Source organism: Pavona decussata, unplaced genomic scaffold, assembly GCF_977016875.1.
Source record: "Pavona decussata unplaced genomic scaffold, jaPavDecu1.1 SCAFFOLD_186, whole genome shotgun sequence".
NCBI lineage: Eukaryota > Metazoa > Cnidaria > Anthozoa > Scleractinia > Agariciidae > Pavona > Pavona decussata.
Window position 1 is genome coordinate 1,156,037 of NW_028145595.1, and position 26,617 is coordinate 1,182,653.

General features: G+C 37.1%; 1 protein-coding gene and 1 long non-coding RNA gene across 3 annotated transcripts; one reads left to right on the forward strand and one right to left on the reverse strand.

Annotated features, from left to right (window-relative positions):
• The first annotated feature begins 14 nt into the window (after positions 1-14).
• On the forward strand, positions 15-13,786 carry LOC146462603 (solute carrier family 35 member D2-like protein). 2 transcript variants are annotated; one of them, XM_085085457.1, is made up of 14 exons: positions 15-266; positions 605-638; positions 856-942; positions 2,414-2,481; positions 3,082-3,153; positions 4,665-4,733; positions 4,990-5,060; positions 5,516-5,547; positions 6,249-6,341; positions 7,064-7,131; positions 8,056-8,134; positions 8,942-9,024; positions 9,561-9,637; positions 11,902-13,786. In XM_085085457.1, the coding sequence occupies exons 1-14, from the start codon at positions 148-150 to the stop codon at positions 12,030-12,032; spliced, it is 1,083 nt and encodes a 360-aa protein (XP_084941583.1). In that variant the 5' UTR covers positions 15-147; the 3' UTR covers positions 12,033-13,786. The 2 variants fall into 2 exon arrangements, with proteins under 2 accessions (XP_084941583.1, XP_084941584.1); XM_085085458.1 differs by having other exon boundaries at positions 9,561-9,622.
• Positions 13,787-19,514: 5,728 nt separating this feature from the next.
• On the reverse strand, positions 19,515-20,872 carry LOC146462604 (uncharacterized). The gene is made up of 2 exons (XR_014857089.1): positions 20,586-20,872; positions 19,515-19,778 (listed from the first exon to the last, which is right to left on the reverse strand). It is a non-coding gene; the product is annotated as an uncharacterized LOC146462604 (long non-coding RNA).
• Between the last annotated feature and the right edge of the window lie 5,745 nt (positions 20,873-26,617).

Sequence of the window (26,617 nt, forward strand, 5' to 3'; positions counted from 1 at the left end):
CAGCGGTTTCTCTGTTTCTTTGGAAAACAAAGATGGCGGACAAGGGAAGCAGAAATATTTCTGTGAATACATGTATGTAAATTATATTCACTGAAAAGCACCGTACGTTAATTGAAGTGGCCAGCTGATTAACAAACAGTTAACATCATGGCAGAAGGAAAACACGCATCGTATTCGCTTCTGTTTAGAATAGCCACTGCGCTTTTTTACGCGATTTGTTCTTTTTTCATTGTCGTCGTGAACAAGACAGTGTTAACAACTTTCAGGTAAGCTGTAAGACTGTGAATCTGAACTTAATCTGTGTTTGCATTGCGGTTCGACAATTGAATTTCATTGTAATTGCAATTGATTATTACTGGGAAGTTCATACCGGAAAATTTCATCATGAAATAACGACTACAATATGTTTCCTAGGATTCCACTACATTTTTAAAAGTTTCTTTCTTTAGATTGATACGTTCTGATAATGATTGCAGTTGTAAAATTAAATATGTAGCTTTAATAATTATTCATTTGAGCAGAACTTGAAGCTAATGTAAATATCCTTGGACAGTGTTAATTTTTGGAAACTCTTTGATCGTCTTTTTTATCGTCTTTTTTGTAGATTTCCATCTTTTCAATTTCTCGGCCTCGGGCAGGTAAGCTGTGTAAATATGTCTTACACGTGTAAATTAATACCCGCTACTCAATACTTTTGAAGTGTTTACCTGCTTGTACCATTATTTCTATAACCCTTTCACTCCCAAGATTTTTTGTGTTAATTCTCCTTGCCGACTGCCATACATTTCTTATTCATTCTTTTTTGCAAAGTTGAGTTCAAAACTGAATTCTAGATCTGTTGGTTTTTTTTCTCAGATGTTAGCCACGGTTATCGTCCTCTACAGCCTGAAGATGGGTGGTATTGTCACATTTCCTGATTACACACTGTCGACTTTCCGTAAGGTTAGTTTAAAATTAGTTTTGGTAAGGCTTAGGTAAGGAAAACATAAATTTTTAAAATACAAAATATAAACAATATATTAATAATGAAAATGAGAACAAAAAATACAATGATATAATCAATGCCCCAGTTGTCTCATGTGCAGAGGAAGAAAGCTGTGTGGACAAAAATCAGAATGGGATTATTGAATACTCAGACTGTTCAAAGAACTGAGGAATAGAAAAACCACAAGACTAGCATTCCTGTATTACCGCCACAGTCCTGCTTATCCTCACTCTCCTGACTGAGCTTCAAAGTTAAGGTATATCTTGCATATTGTTTCTCAACAATTGGATATTGTTAGTCCAACAATAGACTTTTGTGGAGAGGCAATACTTAGGATACATCAAATAGAAGAAAGATCCTTGCAGTTATTACACAGCAGTTGCGAAAAGAAAGCCTGAAAAAAAAATCAGGCTTGAACAGCATTCGAACCCATGATCTCTGCGATGCCGGTGCAGTGCTCTACCAAATGAGCTTCAAGCCAACTGGGAGATGGTCATATTGTGAGTTTGTAATATACCGGTGAAGGATAAATAAATAAATGTAAATATGTGAAACATATTTGAACTGCGGATGAAAGATCAAAGAGAAGAAAGATCCACGCAGTTACTAAGCATCTTAAGCAGTTGTGAAAAGAAAGCCTGAAAAAAAAAAATCAGGCTTGAACAGGATTCGAACCCATGACCTCTGCGATGCCAGTGCAGTGCTCTACCAAATGAGCTTCAAGCCAACTGGGAGTTGGTCATATTGTGAGTTTGTAATATACCCGTGAACGGTGAATGAATAAATGTAAATATATGAAACATATATTTGAACTGTGGATGAAAGATCAAAGAGAAGAAAGATCCTCGCAGTTACTACGCATCTTAAGCAGTTGCGAAAAGAAAGCCTGAAAAATAAAATCAGGCTTGAACGGGATTCAAACCCATGACCTCTACGATGCCGGTGCAGTGCTCTACCAACTGAGCTGAGCTGGTCATATTGTGAGTTTGTAATATACCAGTGGACGATGAATGAATACCCGGTAAATGTAAATATATGAAACATATATTTGAACTGCGGATGAAAGATCAAAATAAGGAAGATCCTCGCAGTTACTACGCAACTTAAGCAGTTGCAAAAAGAAAGCCTGAAAAAAAGATCAGGCTTGAACACTGAACTCATGATACATCTTAACTTAAGATGGTTTTGTGAATCTGGAGTCTGAATGTGCAGTTCCAGAAAAAATCCATACCCACCCATTGGAAATTCTTAGGGGGAGGGGGGGTCTTAAAAGTCAAAATTTTAGAAGCAAAGTATGAAGCTAAACTGGAATTTCCTGGGGGGGAGGGAGGGGTGCAAACCAAAAAAACGTTCCGTGGGAGGAGTATGGATATTTTCTGGAACTGCAGAATTGTAGATCAATCAATAACTTACTAAACATTTCCCCAGGTATGGCCTCTTCCACTGTTGTATGTTGGCAATCTTGTGTTTGGATTGGGAAGCACCAAGAGACTCAAGTAAGTATGAACATCATTCAGTAAATTTAAACATACTGTAGGATGTACCTACACTTCATTACATTGACTTTAAGCAACTGATGGTAAAGGAAACAGCAACAAAAATTCATGTGAAAAACAAAATTTCAGTTTGCATCAAATCAGATAAAATTAATTATTAATAATCTATGGCTACATTGGATGTGTGTTACATGGTCTATTTCCTTGTTATACTTGACTAACTGAACAGCTGAAATAAATGTAAACACTTCAAAGGTGGGGGAACAGCTATGTGAAAAAATAAAGAAGGTTGATGTCCCAATGGTCATTGCAAATAATAATAATATCCAATAATATCCAACTCTTGAGTATTAATTTATTAATAATTTTAATTTGATTTTAGGGGAGGGGATCATCCAAGAAAAGTGGAGGGGGGGGGGGGTTAAGGTATGGGTGGAGCAGATAAAAATAATTTGGATTGGATGAAAAGACTTCTACCAGCACAGTGCTAAAAAAAATCATTTAAAATAATTATAAATAGCATGTGAGAAGGGGGGGGGGGGGACTCTTTTTAGAGTTCATTCACTAACATCTTACATTTTTCTATCCTTTAAATGTTAGCCTTCCCATGTTCACTGTCCTGAGAAGGTTTTCAATTTTATTTACAATGGTAGGAGAGGCATTGCTGTTAGGGTGAGTGTAAAACTAAAATGGGTTCATGGATTCAATGCCCACTGAGGTCTAAGAATTTCTTTTTTGCCTCATTTGGTTTCCCCTTCCCTTCCTTGGGCTATTAATGCTCAGTTGGAAATGCATGGGTCGCCTCGGTACTTAACTTTCACTTCAGATTTAATCCTCAGATAATTTCACCAATTGCATCACTGGTGCTTTGTGGCACAATGTCCATTCATTGTACCTTCCAGCGACCCTAAAAGCCGGAACAGTGTAACGGCGGAAATTTGGCGCAAAATCACCCCAAATCCTAAAACATGGAACGGCGGAAAATCACCCCCGTGATTTTCCACCGTTCTGCCGTTCCGGCTTTTAGGGTCACCCTTGTACCATTCACATTGTCTTTTCCGTGAATTCTCATCTTTATCACTCACAACTTGCTCCCATCTGGCCTTATAGCTCAATCAGTAGTCAAGAGTAACAGTTGATCTGATCTTGAGGTTGCTCTTTAGATTCCCACCAAGGTCTAATAAAAAAATTAACGACAATCACAGAAACAGTATGATTATCTGAGGTCAAGACTATCACAGTCATAACACTCGCTCAAAGGACAGTATTCGAGTCATCAGAGAGTTTAAGCACCACGTTTGCGGCAAATGGCAAACAGACCATGCATGTCTACACAACATTTACCACTCGCTGTTTTCAGTTTCTCAGAAAAAATTGAGCAGCTTTGCATCAGCATCAAAGGCCAGAATTATCTTGTACTTTTTTCATCTACACTGTATGTACTCATTTTTTCAAGAAAACAAAAACGTGAATCTCCCGTTTGCTGTTTGGCTTAAACGTGGTGCTTATTAATAATCTCTCTATTAAATCAAATACTAATTGGGGTTTGAGCACTTAGATCCATTTATAGTGCCTTACCAGTCTGGAAAGATAAGAAATCTACCTTTTAATATTTTTAGAAAATCATTACATAATAGGTTTAATGTTAAAAAGTAGCTTTTATTTATTTTGTTATAATTTTGATTTAGTAGACTTAGGAGTGAAACTTTTCTTATTTCATTTGTGATACTTGATATTTATTTAGTATTTTAGCAATTTTTATTTTCTTCCAGTGCCCTATTAAAAACCACCTTGTATGATATAGACCATCTGTATAAAGAACTCTATTGTTTTAATTATAATTATAATTAAGAAATGTTTCTCTGCCTCGTGTGGTTTTCCACTTCCTTCCTGGGAATAATGCTTAGTTGTAAATTCATAGGTTTTCCTCAGCGGTTTAACATTCACTGCAGAGTTAATCTCTGACTCACCATTGGTACAAAAATAAAGATTGGCATGAGCAGTATTCAAATAAATCTGTCAAAAGCTAACATACTGTTCATTTATAACAAAGTTATATAATTGCAAATTGTCTGCTCTCAAAAACTGTTTTTCTATTCCTGTCAAATTCAACTTGAGTCGAAAAGAATTGTTGTAAGTTACAAATAATTTTAATTTGCGAAATGAAGACCTTTTTTCTTCAGGTCAGCAGCCAAGCCGCAAGTACAAGCTACTGTTTTTCTTATGATATTTGGAGCCCTTGTTGCAGCAAGGTAATATTAAAAGTAATGTCAGATGTTAATAGAACAGCTCAGTGAGTTCATAACCAACATAAATCGCAATTTAGATCGCTTTGAGTTGTTTTTGTTCAGATTCACCATTGATAGTGTTTGCATGTGGCCTTCAGTATTTCTGCAGGAAACGCTGCTCCAACGTTGTACTCCCCACTATAAGTTGTTGTTCTGCAAAGTGATTCATTGGATACTGACTCGTGTTTTCACCAAATCCGATCATATTTTTTTCTCTTAGTGATGATCTTGCATTCGATGCCACTGGTTATACATTTATCCTGATAAATGATGTTCTTACTGCAGCCAATGGTAAGAAAAGATAATCACAAAATTAAATCAATCAATATTAAATAAATATTAAACAAATCATTTGGAGTTTGTCCCAGGGTACCACAAAATTCCAAATAATTATAAGTCACTGCAAACATAAGCCTCACTGAATAGAGAGAGTGATGACTTTTATCTATAGTAAACCAAGGCTTCAGACTTTGGGGTAAAGTGGCTGCAAAAATTCACACTCCAAAAGATAAAAAAATAAGTGACTTTTCTCTTCTGAATTTTGGTTACTTTTAAATTTGCATTTTTATCATAGAACATTATTTTCCATGACAGGATATCATTAGCTACCATTTCCAACACTTCTACACAGAATACAACTGTAATTGCTCTTAAACAATGTACTGTGTTTTTAACATTATAAAGCTCTACCTTAATAGTTAATATAAAAATAAAATTGTAACAACACTTTGTCTCTGTTCATGTAGGGGTCTACGTAAAGAAAAAGCTAGATTCAAAGGTAAAAATCATTAATTTATAGGATTTTACTTAGTTATTATTAATAATAAATACTTACTGACAATACAGAAAGTCATTAACTAATTAAGGTATTTTGTCTTAATTACAGTATGGTAAGATGTGGGAAATAATTTTTAGATAATTATTAAATAAATACGTTATTCATTTGAAATCTCATTCTTGTATATCTTATGCATGCTCTCATGGAGGAGTCAATTTATCCCACCCCCAGAAAAAAAAAAACAATTTGAGTATGTTCTGCTGTTAGATACAGTGTAGCTACATTATATTGCATTATCTCAGTTTTGGCACTAAGAAATAACTTGTCTGGTAATTGAAAACTTATGATTAGCAAACATTTTGGAGAATTTTTTATACCGTCTAATCAGGAGCCCTTGACTCTTGGTGTAATGAATCCCTAGTTTGTTTGACTCTTAGTTAAAAACAAGTGAAAATATTCACCTACCACAATAACCTTACAATCTATAGGAAATTAATGATTGTGTTAGTAAATTAAGGTGTTCAACAATTTAACAACTTGGCAGTGAAACCACTGGCCTGCAGCTCATGGTTCCACTTGAGTTTTGAGCATTTTATGGTCTATAAGAGTATAGACCGTAGAAAACTGCCGTTGATTTGTTAATTAGACTCTAAAGGAGAATTCTAAATTTTTATTCTTGTTAACACTTCTGTTTCTTCAAGGAACTTGGGAAATATGGCTTGCTGTTTTACAATGCTATGTTTATGCTGGTTCCAGCCTTTGCTATTGCCTATGTAACTGGTGAACTCGATATGGTGAGTATTCACGTGCCATGAATTGCACCTAGAATTCAATTGATACCTTAGGGAGTTCACCAAGGAACTACTAAGACAAAGTTTTCATTACATTTGCATACTGCGTCGGTATATAAGCTGAATGTTTTTAAACGTGGTTTAATTTTTTGCTACAAGTTTTTTGGATTGCGTCATGTTCTACGAGCTGTTATTTTCTCTGTTGAGTTTAGCGTTCTTCGCCATTGCATTTTACTTTCAAGTTTTTAATTGCCACAGTTTTGGAAGTATTGCTCTTAGTTGTCTACTTGTATATTTTAGTTTGTTCATTTCGTGTAGTTTCTTATTGCTTTTTTCAGTTTGTGAATTTCTAATTTCGGTTTTATCTTATTTCAGTTGAATCACACTTGTCACTTGTCATCTGTTCATCTTCATATTTTGTTGTTAATTAATTAAAAGTGCATTCATCCTGTGGCTTTTAATTTTCGTGTTCGTGGCGGTGGTGACTTCAGCCAGCCACATGCTGTACCTCAATGCAGTCAAAGCCAAACTGTTTTACCAGACAAAAAAAATTCAACAGACGCATGTATCCTCGTTATTTTTTCAATCATAAATTAAACTGCATGTATATTGAATGTGATGGGCAAAAGGTCTTTGCCCCACAAGATTGGACCAAAAGTGACTTGCTGTCAACAACATACTATAATTAAATAAATATCTCTGATTTTATTGTGATATCTTTGTAGGTTTTGTTTTATGACCGCTGGGGAGAACCCCTATTTCTCTTTTACTTTGCACTCTCCTGTGTGATGGGGTGAGTTATAAAATGTAGAGCATTTACTAGAATTAAGAACTAGAATTTCGCATTTAAAAGCCAGTGCCCAGTTGTTCAAACAGTGGATAACTCTATATCAATATCCAGCGTATAAAAATGTGCTCCAACCAATACATTTTATCAGCTGGATAGCGACGTATCCACTGGAAAAAGTTATCTGCGCTTTGAACAACTTGGGCCAGGTTGTGAAACTGTGCAAATGTCATGGGGGATAACAGATATGCTGCAACAGTGTATAAATGTCGGATGCATTATAGCCTGGCATACTTTCTTTTCTTTTGTTCACATGCTATAGATGAAAAAAACCAATTCAAGAGTACACTTGTGTTGTAAAAGTATAATAAAAGACCTTGGCAGTAAAGCAGGCAACTTATGTAATGTTTAAAAAATGAGCAGGAGTGTTTTATCAAGTTTAAAACCACAAGGTGCAGCCGAGTAGTTTTAGACCCGATAAAACACGTGCCGCAAGTTTTTTGAATGGCTTCAAAAACTTTCCTGGAAAAGTGTGTGTCAAGACCACATACTAATAAGGAGGAGGTTTTATCCGGTTTTAAAACCACTGCACGTGATGTTTTATCGACCATTTGATAGGTCAATGGGCTTATGAATTATTAATGACTTTTGAAAATACTTTTGAACGGAAGATGAAATATCCCATGAATGAAAACACCCGTTGTACTGAATACAAGTTTAGTCTTAACACAGCTCACAACGTATTGCCGTTTGTGCAATGGTCAATGGAAAAACAGTCTAGTTTTTCAGCCTTGGCCATTCATGAATTCTCCCCCTCCCTATTCCCTCCTCGATTAGCCATATTGTGGTTCACGGCTTGAATAATTATATTGAAAAATGATGTCAGTCATGTCCCCATTTTTAGCAGTTTGCCTTTCATCTTGTCTACAGGTTTATTCTGATGTATTCCATAGTTCTGTGTACCCAGGCAAATTCTGCTCTCACTACAACTATTGTTGGATGCCTGAAGGTAACCCTTAAAATCGCTTTCACTTTAATAGGCCTCATCACAGTTTTCGACGCCATTTTGACGAGTAGGCAAACACGTCTGAAATAACAGTGTTTGTATGGAAATCCGATGTCAAATAATTTTCAAAAACCAGCGCTTCTGAAAAATTCATGGATTGGAAACTTTTGGCACTAGGAAAACGATTTTACGAAAAAAATCGGAGGGATGTAGCTGTGCCAGAAAGCGTCCAGTCGAGTTTTGAACTTTCCATACATTTGTCTGTATTGCGAATCAGCCGTGAACTGCTACTAAAAATAGTTCACGGGAAAAAAATACAGGGAAATGTATGGAAAGTTCAAAACATGACTGGGCGCTTTCTGGCACAGCTACATCCCTCCAATTTTTTCCTTAAAATCCTTTCCCCTGTTCCAACAGTTTCCAATTCATGATTTTTTCAGAAGCAATGTTTTATGAAAATTATTTGACATCGGATTCCCATACAAACACTGTTATTTCAGACGTGTTTGCCTACTCGTCAAAATGGCGTCAAAAACCATGATAAGGCCTATTATACTACAACAACTTCATTTAGCTTTGATTAAATTATATTTGTTGTCATAAACAACAGTAAAATCAACTATGTTTTATTTATAATAAAACTTATTTATAGTATGTCATTTACCAACTTAACAAAAAAATTTTATTTGTTAAGTTGGTAAATGACTGCACATGACAAGTCAGATTACATTATTTAGCAGATTATGTAAAAAGGTGTATGCTGAAAGGTGATCATAATAATATTGTCATGTTTGTTTTCCTGGTTTGCAGAATATTTTTGTGACATACCTGGGCATGTTTCTTGGAGGAGACTATGTTTTTAGCTGGACAAATTTTCTTGGGCTCAATGTTAGGTGAGATCAGAACAAGTTCTTTTATAAACAGTTTTTCTTACTTATTTTCATCAGCTGTAGTTGATATTGTATTAACTTGTCATTCAGTCATTCTGACTACAATGTATGGTTTTCAATAAATGATTTATAATGGTTATAGGACTGAGTGGAGTCTGATTCGTTTTGTAATCATACTATTGATTTTAATAATCATCCTCTATGCAGGATGTTTGTCCCATGAACCTAGTTTAATGGCCTTAGTACCCACGAGTCTCCTGTAGCTCAGTGGTAGAGCATCCAAACTAGTAATTGGAAGGTCGTGGGTTCGAGTTCTGTTGGCAGAACTCAGATTTTCTTTTTAAGAATATGCCTTTGTCACTGACTGAAAAAAATCTATCATTTGTTCATGGTCACCAGGCTTATTTTTTTCAAAAAAAAAAAAACATCACATGTCTTTTACTGCTGACAAGTTCCCCACTCTTATCCTACCCCACTGTTGGATCCTTTTCATATGGGAGATTTGATTAACTTGTCTCCTTTTAATTTTGTTCTCGCAGTGTCACTGGGAGCGTCATCTACTCGTACATCACATTTAGAGAAAAAGACCCTTCTACACAAGGTGCAAAATCCAATGGTAACAACACACAACAGGTTTCCAGTGTATGACACAGAAAGATTCTCCTCAAGCAATCTATGTTATATTTGTAAATAATTACTAGTTGGTTGGGACCTTATAATGTGCAGTTCCAGAAAGCACCCATACTCCCCCCCATGGAAGGATTTTTGTTAAATGCACCCCAGTCCCCTCAGGAAATTCCAGTTTTGCTTCATACATTGGAACCCCGATTTTACGATCGTCGACCTAACGATATTCCCGATTTAACAATCAACATTCTGTGTCCCGGCAAAAGTTATTTATAAATCGGGGGTTCTTTTACAACGATATCCCGATTTAACGATATGATTTTGTTGTCCCCTTGCCATATCATAAAATCGAGGTTCCATTGTACTTTGCTTCTAAATTTTGACTTTTAAGACCCCCCTCCCTCTAGGAATTTCTGATGACCTTTCATGGGGTGGGTATGGATTTTTTCTCAAACTAAACAATTATAATAATTGAATGGCTGAAGGCATAAAGGCCTATATTTATATATAATTTATTTATTTTGACTTTTTGGTTTTTATTAAACATACAACCAGATTACAGGAAATTGTGGGCCTGTGTTTCTGAAGTGAACTGTGACAGGCCACATGTAAAAATCAGAGCAATTCAAAGAAAACCTAACCTGCTATGCAGATATTCTTTGGCTTGTCACGTCACATCAGTGCGTGACGTGACAAGACAAAGAACGTCTTTGTAAGAGCCTAAATAAAACCAAAATGTTGAATTTTGGATTTTGCCTTATTTTCTTCAGATGGCTCTCATTTTTGACTTGAAGCCTATGGCAGTACAATCGAGAAACCTTATGCCCATCCCCTGCCCCCAGAATTTGGTCATATTTTTCACTTAATTAGAAGGGTACAGTGTATAGGCCTCTTATGAACCCAGCTCCTCAATAATAATATTTTTATAGTAAGTACTTGTTGAGTATTGGTTAGTTTTTAAGGGGGATTGAATATCAGTTTAAAACCAATTGTTAAAAATATTGTTTTATACTTGACAATGATTGAATAGATATTTTTTACAAATGAGTATGTTTTTATAGTTATCAATGATTCAAGGAGTAATTTTATAATTGGAAGGTGGAAGCAGGGGTAGGCTTCCAGGCATTACCTAGATTCAGGAATTGTTTAGTGACGGGAAAATGGTTCACACATGTAATTGCAGTGGATTTATATTGTAGAAAAAATGTTAGAAGGGAAGGGGATATAAAATATTTTTAAACCCTTTGGAGTAAGGGCTTATTAGACTAGAAACAAACAACAAGGATATATCATGATTCAACACATTGCAACACTGCCCAATTATGATCATGGTACGTACACTCAATATTCGTCGTCCGTCACAACAGATATCTTGTGATCTACATAATTTTGTGTGTCGGGGAGAAAAATGGCAGAGCGCTTTAAACAAGTAACGTCCTCGGAAGATCGTCTCCAGATTTTCTGCATTAAAACTGTGCTTTGTTATCAATGTGTCGAATGATAAAACAATTTATTATCCTGCTCAATCTTCTGAAATATCCCCTGATTTTAGCCAACTTGGCCTACAGCCTCGTCAGCAAAGTATCAAGTGATATTCCGCGCAATTTTGCAGGATAATTGTTAATTATCCGTGGTGCTAGGTGAATCAGCCATATTTTCACATAGGATCACTGTAATGATCTGTTTGTTATATGAATAGAATGAAGTAAGTAAACATCTAACATATACATAGTGCAGTACTTTGTATCTTGCTTTTACATGCTTGCTCATTACTAGACTATGGGCAGCCCCTTATGAATAGTATTAGTCTACAAGCAATTGCGAAAAGAGTTTATTCACCCACTGTTAGTGGGTGCATTTTAGACACTCACCATTGTCTTGCTTGTTCCCCCCTTCCCCCCTTATCAATGTTGAATGAAGTTCGCAATGACATTCAACCAACCAAGCAAGCCTCAACATTGAAAGGGCGAGGGGGGGGGGGGGGCCTTAAAGTGTATTTCATTGTTGATTGCCCTTTTAAAGTGCGTTGTTTGCAGGAAATAGGAAAATACTGAGAGTATCTCAACCTTTTTGCAATTGCTTGTTTGAGTGTTTTATTTCTATACAGCTGTCGATTTGATTTGAATTTGACAACCAAAACTTATTACAAGGGGTGATAAACACAGCTAAGAAATGTGTTCTCCCGTCTTGATTTTCCTGGTACACATATAGACTCCAAACCTAGAAAATTGACTGCTAACTATTTGTCTTTAGTTGCCGCGCCTAGACCCAAAGAACAGGAGCAAATTAGGCATAAAACAATTGTCCGCTCACCAATGCAGGCCAGGTCACATGACATCACCGAGGGACTGGGCCCAGGACGACCAGGGAGTATCATGGGATAGAAACGTGGATATGGAAGAAAACCTACAGCAAAAAGCACAACTCAGTTGCTTGTTCCAAAGTTCATGAAGGGACTGGGCCCTAGTTTACATATTGTTCAAATTGCGTCATATGAAGAAATGAACTCCATCACCAGAAAGATCACATAAAAATTAGTAAGTTTACCAAGTTTGGTTATGCTTCATTGCGTAGTAACCATGCTATGACCTGTCAAAGGTCATCCAATTTCAATAAAAAAATGATGTCTCTAATTCTGAGATGGTGTCCCCCAAATTCAAACAAAGTCTCTAATTTTTCTGATCTTTGAAAGCCTTCTACATGGTCGCAATCTAACAATAGAAGCCTCAACTTGGTAAACTTACTAATTTTAATGTGATCTTTTTTGTGATGGACTTCAATTTCTGATTGAATTAAATTTAAAGTCGGTAAAAACAGTCTTGGTGGAAAAAATAGCTAAATTAAGTCATAGATAGATGACTTTACTTTAACAGAGTAGACGGTATCTAGAGGGGACCTGATAGAAAAAATTAGTGGTTTAATGGGTGTTGAGGAAAGTTAAAGGATCAATCCTGCGTTCAGCTTTAATAAGTCCTCAAATTGCCCTTAGAGCTTTTTCCTTGGGAAGTCAGAGCGGTTTTCAATTAAGTGTAAAAAGTAATTTCGCGTTCTGCTTTGGTTTTGCTTTACTTCGTTATATGATTGGTTGGCAAAGTTTGCGCCATTTTTTCAAGCAATGGTTTAGCCAAATTAAACACAAAAGGTGACTTCCTTCCAGTCACGCATTCAACCTTGTTTTGCGCGCGGTTACATGTATTTTCTTCGAATTCTGATTGGTTCATTGTACTGTTTACATCTGTTGTGATTGGTCAGAGTAATTGCTTTGGTTCTTGCTTCATGACACTCAGTCGAAAAACGCTATATCGTGAGATTTTGCGGATTTTTTTATAGTTATACTCAGGTTTTCATTCATTGACAGAAGTTCGTCAAATGGTGTTGTGTTGTTCGGGTGTTAAAGTGATTTTCAATCGACTGTCGTGAAACCAAAACCAGAGTAATTGATCTAACTAATCATAAGAGACGTAAGCAACACAATGAACCGATCAGAACTCGATGCATGCGAGGGAAAACACGTGCGACAAGTCACGACTGGCTTTGATTTTCCTTCTTATTGGCTGAGAAAAGGGCGCGCAGTTCAGAGCGTAGTAAAGTTTGAGTGACGCAAAATCAAACCTCTAACCAATCAGAACGGACGAAAACAGCGCAATGAACCAATCAGAATTCGTAGCATATACGTGTAACCGGCGTCAAGCGCGGGAAAACTTTGACTTCTTATTGCTGGGAGAGTGGCGTGCGGTTCAGAACATAGTAAAGCAAAACGAAACAAACTCGAAATAACTTTCGACAATCATTTGAAAACCGCTCTTTACAAAGATGTAATATATAATTTGTCTTAGTAAAAAAGAGCCTTACCATATCATTGTTTACCCTCTGTCTATAATTCAAATAATATTTATTCAGTAGAACGTGTTCCTTTCAAGGACTATCTATTGTTAAGAGTACGAATTATAATGATTCGCTGAGAATTCTTGTTGAACATTGTTGTTTGGCCATAAATTATGCATACTTAAAAAGTCCACTTGGGGTGCAATTACTCCTTGAAGGGTACTTTTAAACAAGTTATGCACATTTGTTATATACATATATTTATCTAAGTTTATTCTGGGTTTGCCATTAAAATACTTTTTGGAAAACGCAACTTTCTCGTTCATTATAACCTGACTGTGTGCTTTTTGAATAGAGAGACAATCTACGGGAGAAGTTTTTCTTGAAACGCTACGCCGATGAATTTATTGCGAGAAAAGTTTCAGAAATACATGTTAAACGAAGCAATTAATAATAATAATAATAATAATAATAATAATAATAATAATAATACTTAAGAAATGTTCGTGGCTAGTCTTACGTGGCGTTTCGTCTCGGCCAAGAGACTCTTCAGAGACCTACAGAATTTCTTTATTGTGTAAATTTCAACTCGTGTACGTGCGGTTGAGAATCCATCTACGATAGAGGGCCAGACTGAATTTGCAAACGGGATAAATTCTGAAGGTCTCTGAAGAGTCTTTTGGCCGAGACGAAACGCCGCGTCAGACTAGCCACGAACATTTCACAAGTATTTGACAAATTTTTCACTTCCTTTTTGGTATAAATAATAATAATAATAATAATAATAATAATAATAATAATAATAATAATAATAATAATAATAATAATAATAATAATAATAATGATGATGTTGATGATGATGATGATGATGATGATTTATTAATAAATGTCACCGCGTCTTTAAGACGAATTACAACTTATTTACAAGAATAACATGTAAATGATAATTTCTTTTTTTTTTTACAATAACTTGAAAATATCACAGTTTAGAGCTAGCCTTAATGTCAGGCAAGTTTAACGCTTTTTTATTAACCAAATATGAATCTAAATACTTACAGTTTTAGCGATGTATGTAGTTTATAACCAAGAACGTTTGTTTATTTGGAATTAATAAGGAGCGTCTTTTAGGAACGATTGATAACTTAAGATTTTTTTTTTTCACTATACCAAATTTCGATGGTAACTGTAGGAAAAGTAGATAAGGTTCTTCTGTTTCGTACTATTGCAAGAGATTTTACATGGATATGTTCTGCCACTTGTCTCGCGGTGATCTCATTAAGGTTGTTACTAGTTCTGTCTGAGAACTTCCTCTTCCTCCGCGCGTTTCCAGAGCGTGCAACACAACACTTGCAGAACAATTTTCGGACGAAATTGCACGTGTAACACTCCTCTTCGCAATTTTTCTCGTAACGAAAACTTACGGTAGAAGTTGTAGGAGAAGTAGACCAGGGTCCCGTTTCTCGAAAGTCCTGGTAACTTACCGGGCCCGATAAGTGATTTTGGTGATAAAAGGATTTTTAGCAGAAGTCAATTCTTGTTAGCTTTCAATACTAAATTTTAAAATCTTATAATTCTATGATAACATTGGCCAAGTACCATGCCTGTAATCACTGTGTAATCGGCGAAAAAACATTTAAAAATATACTTAACGGGCCCGGTAAGTTACCGGGACTTTCGAGAAACGGGCCCCAGGCCTCAGTTGTTAAAAGAGTCAAATTTCTGCAAGGCTGATCGGACTGTGTAGAAAACTTAACACGACAGCGACATGATAGAGACCAAACCGAGAATCAACAGAATGCGGCAACCGTGGACAGCTCACGCTGGGTATTTTTTTAGTCAAATGTGGCCAAAAAGTTTCTCCTCCTTAGGGTTTTGTGGTAGCAACGTCAAATTTTGCAACCAGACAAAACAATATTTTCTCTACAACTTGTCCGATTCGGAGTTTTGAATTTCATTTTTCTAACGGTAAAATGACGTCATCAATTTGGCGGGAAATTTTATTTTGGAGCTACGACACAGTTGTTCCTAACATAAAAAACAACATGAAATGAGAATAACAAATCTGAAAAAAAATTTGGAATACCTCATTGGAGTCAAGAGTTATGGGAAGTTAAGCGTTCAATTTAAGGCTATTTTTAGTAACAAAATGGCGGAAAATTCAAACTTCAGAAGCCCAAAACTTTTGATTCAGTTTAAATATTTCAAATCTTTTTTCAGTTTTGTAATCCTTAAGGTATGTTTATTTAAAAAATGTGATTGACCATGTCGAAGCTTTAAAAAAAATTTTCGCGTCAAATTAATGACCTCATTTTACCGTTAAAAAAAATAAAATTCAAAAATCCGAATCGGCCAAGTTGTAGAAAAACCGATGTTTTGTTCTCCTGCAAAAATTGAGATTCGTACAATAAAACCCTAAGGAGAAGAAACTTCTTGGCCGAATTTGACTAAAAAAATCCCCAGCGTGGCTGTTTCAAGCTGGTTGGTTCTCGTCAGCAAGGTGTAGCACAGCAAAAAGTAGAACACCAAAGCGAGTCGAGTGGTCTACCAAATGCACGTGGTAGCCGATTTCGGATGGGCCCAAATTAATTCAGACATCCGTCCACGTCATAGCGCGTGACTACGAAGAATGAACAAAAGAACTGAAATATCATGTCGCTGTCGCAATAAGTTAAATGAGAAAAGCAAAACTTTCCTTCATAGGTACATGACCAAACCATTTTAAAAATTACAGCATATCGGATCTAAAAAGATCTACGGTAAAAGAGTGCCGATTTCCGAAAACGCCCGAAGATTTCCGAAGACTTTCCGAATAATTCTAAATTTCTCAAGAAAACTATTATGCTACATACCGGATAACTTTATCCAGCGGATAAAATGTATTGGTTGGAGTACATTTTATCCGCTGGACAGCGTTTTATCCGCTGGATAGAGTTGTCTACTCTTTGAACAACCGGGGCCAGACTCAGTTCTGCTTTCCGAAACGTTACACTCTGCAAAGTAACGTGTAACATGTACTCTACAACTTGTCATGGAATACTCTTTTAATTTCAAAGCGGTGTTACCGTTGTAAGTTACACGACAAAAGCCGTCGTGTGGCTAAAAGAGGTTTCGGTATCGACCGAAAAAGTGGCCCGATTAGAGAACTCCTCGAAAAGTTTTGCAGTGGTGTAGTTCTGCAAATCTTTTCAAATTTTCCCGCACTTCATAAAGCATTGGTCAGTTTTGTTTTCGAATTCCAGTTTTCCCGGCGTTTCAAGAGTTTTCTGAAGATCGGCGAAAGAAGTCGATTTTGAAATTCCGAGAGTTCTTGACAACTCTGAAATCGTGCTTCGAGCATACCAGAGAGAAGATTCAGAGCTGAAAAATGGCACACGACTCAAGGGTAGACAATTAGGGCGATATCGTAGCAATTTAATTGTGATTTCAGGAGTAGAGCTCATCCGTTGGCAGAACTTGTGGACCACCCCCCCTACCCCACCCCCAGAGAACTTGGCGTATTGCCCACATCTCGTACACTACTCTCTCGCCAGTACACAACAGATCCTCTCGAACTCAGTAATAACTCGTAAAGACAAAACAACGAAAATCACCACCGTGAAGGAGGTTTGGAAAAGTGATCTTAAGGTCATTCCCCTAAAATAGAACCTACAGTCAGATTTTCTCCAAACTTTGCCCATGTGTGTTTCACTATATGTAAACTGCTAAATGAAATAAAAAGAGGGGGTCAACATGCTTGTTCTTCAGCAGCGAAGCATTGAAATATGGTAATTTTTTTCATGTTTGGACTAAAAGGACTATAATAGAGCATTTGCCAAAGACAAGAATAATTTTCTGAAGAGAACAGTTAACGGCTCATTTCATAGAATTTTTTCCATGTTCATAAATCATTTTCAATGTGAAATCTGTTTGAAAACTATTCCTAACCAGTACTAGCGAGATATTCAACAAAATAATCTAATTCGTTTCCTCTGAAGGTAGGCCAAAATGTCCATTGGCTAGATATTAGGCGCAAAATTTGATATTTTTAACACTTTATGGGAAGCGTTTTATCTGTAAGCTTATTTACATTCTTATTGTAAAAAAATAAAAGCACGTGTGGTTTTTTTTTTTTTTTTTTTTTTTACATATTTCTCGCGGGCAAAGAGAAAAAACACGAAATAGGCGCAATAATTAGAGCTTCGTAATTTCATCAGGTCGCATCTTTTACGATTCACACTTTGCATGGGACGTTTCTTCAATCGAGTACATTTTAAAATCCAAATCATGTCGTCACAAAATCATTACGAAAGTCACAGGTGGTAAAAAGCGGTGATTTGAAGCACACTAAACGCTGCTTAAATCGCATTAAGAATAAAAACTTTACATCGTTTTATTCCTACCTTAGCTCACATCGTGTCATCCAGTCAGAGGGAAACTGATATATCGTCATTCTTCGTCTCTTTTATTCAAAGTAACGCCGAATGTCGAAGCCTATCCTGTGTCGCCAATGTTTTCAGATTATTCTTTCTGAAACTTTGTCTGCTTTCAACGGAACCGTATAAAAATGCAAACGAGGCAATACACGTGAGCCTCAATGGCACGTGCAGTTTTCGTGGCACGCAGAAAAAGCACGCTAGCTTTTAACCGTGAATCTGATTGGCTAAAAATGATTTGATACTCTGATTGGTCAGTACACGATGCACGATTCTTGTAATTAATTAGATAGTTCAAAAAGCGACGTAGAAACAATAAAAAATATTGAAACAAGTCTTAAAATTCGTGTCCAACGCAAAATGAGAAAGAATTTTGAAGATGCAAGATGTTTTTGACAAAGGGTACCAGAGGTTTTCGTCTTCGGGCAGCGAAGCGAAGCTTTTTGTGCGGGTCATAATAGAGACAGTAGGAAGCTTTAGCAACGACGACGGCGACGGCAGCGAAAACGTCATTATTAAAATGATTTCGCTTTATTTCAAACGTCGTTGCGAATATTCCAACTCGCTTTAAATGTCAAATGCAGATTGAATTTTCTGGAGTTGAACTCTTGGAGACCACACCCAAGTTTAAAAAAGAGAAAGAAAAAATCGTTGTCGTGTGTTTACGTCCTCCATCAAACGTCCCCTCAATACATTTTACGCCCTAGTCGTGCATAGCCTGCGAACGCAGACGTATTTCCGGCTGTCGCTTGGGAAACACGTCTGCGTTCGCAGGCTAAGTCGTGCCAGTGACGGCAAAGGAATGTACCAAAAAATGTAATATACGTGCAGCGTTGCTGCTTTGGTTTTTAATGCTTTTTTGGCGTTCTCGTTGCTGTCTCCGTCGTTGTTGCTAAAGCTTCTTTTTAAGGCCCCATTCACACTGATGCGTTTTCGTTTGAAAACACATACTTTTTGATACGTTTTCGCCTATCATCCACACTAAAACACCCAAAAACGCCAATGAAAAAGGAGACTTTTGAAAACGGTTTCCAAAGTGGAGACGTTTGAAAACGCTTTGTTTCTAGTATGGACAGGGCTAATCCTGGATTAACGTGAATTTTGGTTCGAGTTTAATAATTATATCAATAAAGATTCTTCCAAAAGAGTTTGGTCCTCAGTTTTGACTTAGACTTTTCTTTACCTTTAGCTTGAAATTAAGCTTTGAAATCACTTTTAAAGAGCGAGATGAAAAGCTCGATTAACTTTCAACCGTAGATTAGCGTTAATCGGCTTCCGAACAACCCGCCCCAGGTGAAAACGGAGACTTTTGAAAATGCTGACGTAGAAAGCGTCACATGCCATCGGTTCCAGTCCAAATCGGTGCATCTATCCAAGATGGCGGATGGTCTTGTGATGTTAACACATGCGCAATCCCAGGTCCCATTCGTTTCATCGTTTTCGAGCGTTTTAGTGTGGACTGGTGAAAACGATGCAAAAACGCTAGTGTGGATGAAAATATTTTGCTTCGTTCTCGCCGCGATGAAAACGGATACTTTTGAAAACACGTTAGTATTCGACCGGAACTGGAAACGGTGTAAGAAAAGCCCCTGGGACCCAGGGTATAATCCTGCACATGCGCACAGAAAATGCTAGCGACAAATTTTTATTAACCTCCAACAACCCTACAAAGCTGTTTTTGTGATTGCAAAAATAAACGTCTGCGCAGTTTTAATTAAAATAATCCTTTTTTGCGTAAATGAGCGTCCACATATCTTTTCATTTCTGCCTCTTTGACTTTGATCGCTGATTGGTTGGTTTTACTCGTCACCAGTCTTCTATTGTTCGGCGCGATAACCGAAAGTCCCTTGACCCAGTCTTCGCTCGTACGTCCGGTAAGTGAGACCTCCGTTTCTGAAAGGAAGAAAGATGGATTTCAGATACGAATTATAAACAAAGTTACTAAATCTTGAGCTTGCAATTCAAAAAATGTCAAGTTATGAAGCTTCGGAAAACAACACGATATAGCACTGTTTATTACGGTGTACGAGAAAGTTCTCACTTTGAAATCTCACTTTCACAATGAAATGCTATTAAACTTGGAAAAATTGAATATGAAATTTATTAGCGTTGTTTTTTTTTTCACCGTGTTTGTTGTTTTCATTTTAAGGTGCCTTTCTTTTTTGAAACCGTGGTTAAAGTGTGTCCCACATTTAACAGTCGCGGAGATCGGGGTACGAGATTACATTCCTGTGGTCCTGTTTATTATACTGTACAAGGTGGTTCTAACGTTTGAGTGCGTGGATGAAATCCTAAAGTGTGACCATTTAAATGAAAGCTACTGAGCAGCACTTTCCTGTGGTGCTGTTTATCGTGCTGTACAAGGTGATTCTAACTTTTGAGTTTGTGGATGAAATCCTAAAGTGTGACCATTCAAATGAAAGCTACTGAGCAGCACTTTCCCGTGGTGCTGTTTATTATGCTGCACAAGGTGGTTCTCACTTTTGAGTTGTAGATGAAATCCTAAAGTGTGGTTTCGACTGATGGAATCAGCCATTGTGCTCGACAAGGTGTTTCTTCCGTTAATTTGAGTTTGTGAATTTACCACCAAGGTGGCTCTATCTGCGTGTTCAAGAACTAATCTTGTAAAAACAAAATCTTCGAAACTAGATTTAGCCAGCACAGTCTTAAGAAGCAGAAATTGATACAAAGTTAACATACCGGGGAAAGTTTTCTTCGTCCACCAACGCAATTTTGCGGGTTATGAGAGCAGTAGGGGTCCCAGTTGAACGCGGAACTCACTTCATCAACCAACAAGAAGCTCAAAAGAACCATAGTCATCGCCACTTTGAAAAATGTTGGAGAACGTGATTCCGGCATAATGTTCACTGAAGAGTCAACGGCGACAACTACTTTACTTTTGCTTTCCACAAAATCGAGTGTGGCTTGGATGGATTCGTGACCTGTAGTCTTATATAACTGCTGCGACGCCTCTTCTCTACACGATACCTGCTGTTGTGGAAATGATACTTAAAGAAACAAAACATTTCACAAAGCCAAGGCGTTTAAATTGCTTGTGATAGTGGATGATCGATCTATCAAGAGCTTAGCCGGATGCTGTTAGACACAACGTTGGGTTTCCACTTCTTGGTTGGATACTTGCGTATTTCGTGCATAACAAGAAAGTTAGTTTTCTCACGGTTTGGAAAAACAGTTGCTAGACTTGGCGTTTTACTGATGCTCCGTGAAGGTACGCTTTTCTTCTACATTGGATTGAAAAAAAGAAGTTATCTACTGCCTGCAATGTTTTACTTTTTCTCTTGCTATCTGTTTTAAGGCGATTCAAAAACTTGATCGTGTATGTGGGTGTAAAGCTGTCGTGGCAAGCTTTGTTTTCATACTGATACGAATGCATTGGAAATTACATTAGAGTTAATCGCTTTACAGTTACTATGAATATACTGTGTAGGAGCGATTAATTGACGTCAATAGTTGCTTATTATTCTTTTATTTTTACGCCTTTCAAGCTGAGAACGTCCGCCTTTCAAAAAGGGAAGTCACGAAAAGGTTCCCACATTCGTGATTCTAGAAAATGTTTTACGAGACACTTTACGTCATCAGCAATGTTGGAATTTCTTTTTACATTCATCTCGCTGAGATCGAGGGAATTCAGGACGATTTCCCTTAGACCTAACTGAAAGAAATTTGGGAGGAAATGTTACGTAATCGTTTTATTGTGATATCAGCAACCAATCACGTTCTCCTTCCTTCCTGTCCAAGTTCTAAACCAATCAATAAAGTCTTAATTAAATTTCATTTAAAAATTTCCTTTTAAAATACCGTTAGTTTCAGACAAACTACTTCTTCCTTTATGATAAGGTAATCCAGTCGTGCATTAAGCGCACGCGCAATTATATTGCACACAAAATCAGTGACATCATATCTGTTTAAAACATGACGTCATACCGTCATCATGTCACGCAATAGTCGAAATGTAACATCACACCGTGTCACGCGTCTCACCGCCGAAGCTTTTATTTACTAACATTTTGTTTTCTAAAGAGATGGGGTTGGGAAAGAATGGTTGTTTGATAACCAATATAAGTTCTTATTCAATTACCTGTAATTATCATCATAACTCGTTGTTTTGCAAACTTTTTGAGCCCTAGATACCAAGGTTGTCCCCACGGGAACGGGGTTGCTGTAGAAACCCTTTATAGAACTCCCAATATTAGGTTCATGGTTCATTTATTTCACACTATTTACACAACATTAACATAGAAAGAAAAGTATTACAGCAGGTGATTACAAGATAAAAATAAATTCAGTACAAATCATAAAATGTGTGTGGTGGTCAAAGTAGCAAAGGCTTTCTAGTTGTCCACCACAGGCTTTCTAGTTGACCACCACAAGGGAGGTGAAAGGGAGGGAGTTTAAGAAGGCTCTACGGCGATGGCAACGAGGACGTTGCATCCGAAACAATAGGATTTAATGAAAAAAACAAAGGCCCTGCACGTGTGTTATAAGTTTTGCTACATTTCTTTGCCATACTCGGCCAAACAACAACGTGAAATTACTAAAGGAGAACGTGAGCACACGACGGTGAATTTTTCATTCTTCGTCTCAACTTGAACGCCGTCCCCACCTGTTCTGTTGCAGGATAGTTTGTCCACAATGTACAAGTTGAAAGAATTGGGGGAACGGGGATGGTGCAGTGGCGAGAGCACTCGCCTCCCACCAATGTGGCCTGGGTTCGATTCCCGGACTCGGCGTCATATGTGGGTTGAGTTTGTTGTTGGTTCTCGTCCTTGCCCCGAGAGGTACGCCGGTTTTTCCTTCTCCTCAAAAACCTACATTTCCAAATTCCAACTCGCTCTGGATTGTTGTCAAGCTCTTTATCATGAGCCTCTGGCTCAGGAGATATTGCGCAAACACTCCCCGTGTTATTGACATTAAATACAATTACTTTACTTATTGGAATAATCGCGAAGTTGTACAAGAAACGCGAACTTCTTTTTCAAGCGACGCTTTCGTTGGCGTTGCCGTTGTTTTTTCTTAATGTTTCTATTCTTGGGCGGAAGAGAGGTAAAACGTCCAATGCAGAGTAATATATTTCCTTCGAAACACCCACAAATTCACTTATACATCTGCCCTACACCTCTATACACCCACATTTAAGAATAAAATATAAAGTTAATAGTTTAAGTGCTTTGAGAAACTGATTGAAAAACTCAGGCTCTCTCAGGAGTTTGATCGTTTCATTAGATCATACGAAAAAGCACACAGGATTTGTTTTTGGTCACCCTGGTGATTTCAACAAGTCGTAGAAAGTTCCATTTGTCTTGCTCAGCGTAAGAAAAAAAGCACTAAAGCAACGTAATGCTCAGTAACTTTCACACTTTAGGATTTCATCCACAGATTTAAAAGTTTGAACTACCTTGTACAGCATAATAAACAGCACCGCAGGAAAGTACTGCTCAGTAGCTTTCATTTGAATGGCCACACTTTAGGATTTCGTTCACAGACTCAAAAGTTAGAACCACCTTGTACAGCATAATAAACAGCACCACAGGAAAGTACTGCTCAGTAGCTTTCATTTGAATGGTCACACTTTAGGATTTCTTTCACAGACTCAAAAGTTAGAACCACCTTGTACAGCATGATAAACAGCACCACAGGAAAGTACTGCTCAGTAGCTTTCATTTGAATGGTCACACTTTAGGATTTCTTTCACAGACTCAAAAGTTAGAACCACCTTGTACAGCATAATAAACAGCACCACAGGAAAGTACTGCACAGTAGCTTTCATTTGAATCATTCTATCCAAATACTTTATTGTGAGAATCTTTTTGTACGCGGGTACTACCTTGCTGAGCATTACTTTCTCTTGAATTGTAGTGCTGTTAACTAAAGTGTACAAGGGCACCCAGAGATTCGTTCCTGGTTGTATATCTGATTGAAAGTCCTTATCCCCCTAGGAAATTCGGATTAAATTGTGATGAAAAACTGTAATTTTCTTTGGCAAAACGTCACATCAAACGTTCGTGCAACTGCATGCAAAAATAAATCCTCGTATTTTCGCAGGGACAAATAAGCATTTTGGAAAAGCTATCAGCTTAAAAGTTCAGGGAGTAAGATTCGTTCCGTAAAATATTCTACGATTTGAAGAATTTGGAACAGATGAAACGGTGTTAGCTTACATAGAGTATGCCGTGAAAAGGCCATAAAATGATCTTCGTACAGGTACAGAAAACAATATTTGAAGTATTTCTTTTAAATGTTCTCGTAGGGCTGCCCTGTTAAAAGAAAAATGACGAAGTTCCTTCGCATGAGATCCTTCGTTGTTTTAATATCGCGTATTACAAGATCTGTTAATTTATTGAGTTATTTCCTATTTCACAGCAAGACCTTTCAAGGTGAATGACTTTACTTTGTACTCAACCTTCCCTTGAAAGAGAAGAAGCTATATGCAAGAGTCATTAACTTTGAATTAAGATGAAAAAATTATGAACAAGGGGTAAAAAGGAGTTCTTTGGATCTCAGAATCGTAAGTGGACCTGGGACCCATTTCTCAAAAGTCCCGGTAACTTACCGGGCCCAATAGGTTTTTTTTTTTTTTAATGTTTTTTTCGCCGATTACACAATGATTACAGACATGGTACTTGGCGATGTTTTCATAGAATTGTTAGATTTTAAAAATTTAGTATTCAAAGCTGACAAAAATTGACTTCTGTTAAGAAATATTTATCAGCAAAATCACTTATCGGTCCCGATAAGTTACCGGGACGTTCAACAGAACCGTAAGCGGACCTGAAGACCCCTTTAGCGCAATGAGTCCATGACAAAGATTCGATCGTTGATTTTGATAGTTAAATTTTAAAATCTCTACTTAGTAAGTTACTTACTGTGGAACACATTGGGCAAGTTTGTACTAAAAATTACCCCAAATCGATTTTAAAAAATACGTATTAAGAATGTATTTACGTACCGGGCTCGCTAACTTTTTGGGACTTTTGAAAAACGCCGGGTCCTGATCTTCAACCCACAACCCTTTCTGGACTTCAGAATTAGCTTTGAAAGTGAAACGGTTACCGATTAAGAATGGTAATGGTAATGTATTTATTTTCTGCACATATCACATCGTCTCATTGTGGTTTACAATTCTTCTGTAGGATGAGATCGGACGTCAGCATGTAAAGGCACCACTGGCAACCGCTATCAGTCCATATTTTGATCTCACCCACCCACCCAACCAACGCATGAACGTGAAAGACAGATGAAATCAGAGATAAAGATAGAGCACCACTCCGGGGACTACGTCCCCTACTTTTTTCGAACAGTGTGTGGGTTCTTTAACGTCCCACAGATTATTAAGAACAAGTGTTGTGAGATGGGACCTACGGTTTAGCGTCCTTATCCGCGAAGACTAGAAAGTCTAATCTTTAGCAGATGCCATTAACAACTTTTCGCCTAAAAATTAAATTATTTTTAGAAAATCTGAAATTTTCTACAGTAACATTTCAACCGACTCCACATGATCAGTGACATTTCGTTTAATGATAAAAGTTAATGGCGAGTTAGATTCGCGCCTGTAAGTATGAGAAATATCCCAGATTTTGACTGCCCGAAACATACTAAATTTTCGAAGATTAAAATGTTTTAAACTCAAGTTCACATCTACCTTTCAAAGACTGTTGTTCAGGCAGCCGAAACCCGCTTGGGTTTTCAAATTGTTTTAGCCAGGGAAGTGATTGGGGCTCGAGTCAAGCTTGTTATAAGTGAAATTTCAGTTTTAAATGTCTCACAAGTGGAAAAAAAATTCGGCAGTCCTATTAGACTGAAAGCTTAAACTGCCCAAACGTCACTAGCAGTTGAAATTTTCGAACAAATGAGAATTGCTGTCCTTTGCACAGAAAAAAGTGGAAGACCAAGTTGTTTTCTTGAAAATGTTTGTATTTTAAATGGGCAATCTCCTGTTACTCGTGGCTTTTATAGTTAAAAAGAAAAACTTGTTACAATTTAAAACTGATCTTAATTTCTCAAACTTTCTTTTTATCAGAGTAAGAGATACAGGTAATTAGGTTCAGTTACTAAGAACTGATGCGAACCTTCATCCCAAAAAAACTAACTCGGAAAACTAAGGTACACAGGCAAGCATTGCCATTATAAATACTGTAGCTCACATTGAACTATTGGCTGATTACTCAAGGCTGCCATCATTTTTGAGAACAAAAATTGCCAACCAAGGGTGCGTTCGATTGACTCTCTTCCGGAATAGGAATGCATACAATCGATGATGACAAGAAATCCTTTATAAGAGGTTTTTTGGGTTGCTGGAGTACAAAATAGCCCTTAAATGATCGAGTATTGGCGAAAGTTTGCAGATATGTGTCTTCCCAAATTTATTTAAAAAGAGAAATCTAACAGCTATTCCGCTTATTCTTATTCCGGAATACGGTCAATCGAACGTGACCCAAGAATACATCCAAGAATTAATTGCGAGTTTAATTAACTCGAACTTGCATGACGCGTCTTCAGAGCGGACTTCCTCCACGCCTCATGTCCGCATGCCATTCTTCCTTATCAAGATAATTTAAAATTTTGATGTAGTCCCAGAAAAGCAAAACAACTGATACTTCTAGAAAGAGCATCTTGAAATTTAATAAAAAGGGCCAAGTTTCAGGGACCTATCTTTTGAAATAGCGAAGATACAGTGTATACGGCTTCGTTAAGTCTGAAAAATGTATTGACCG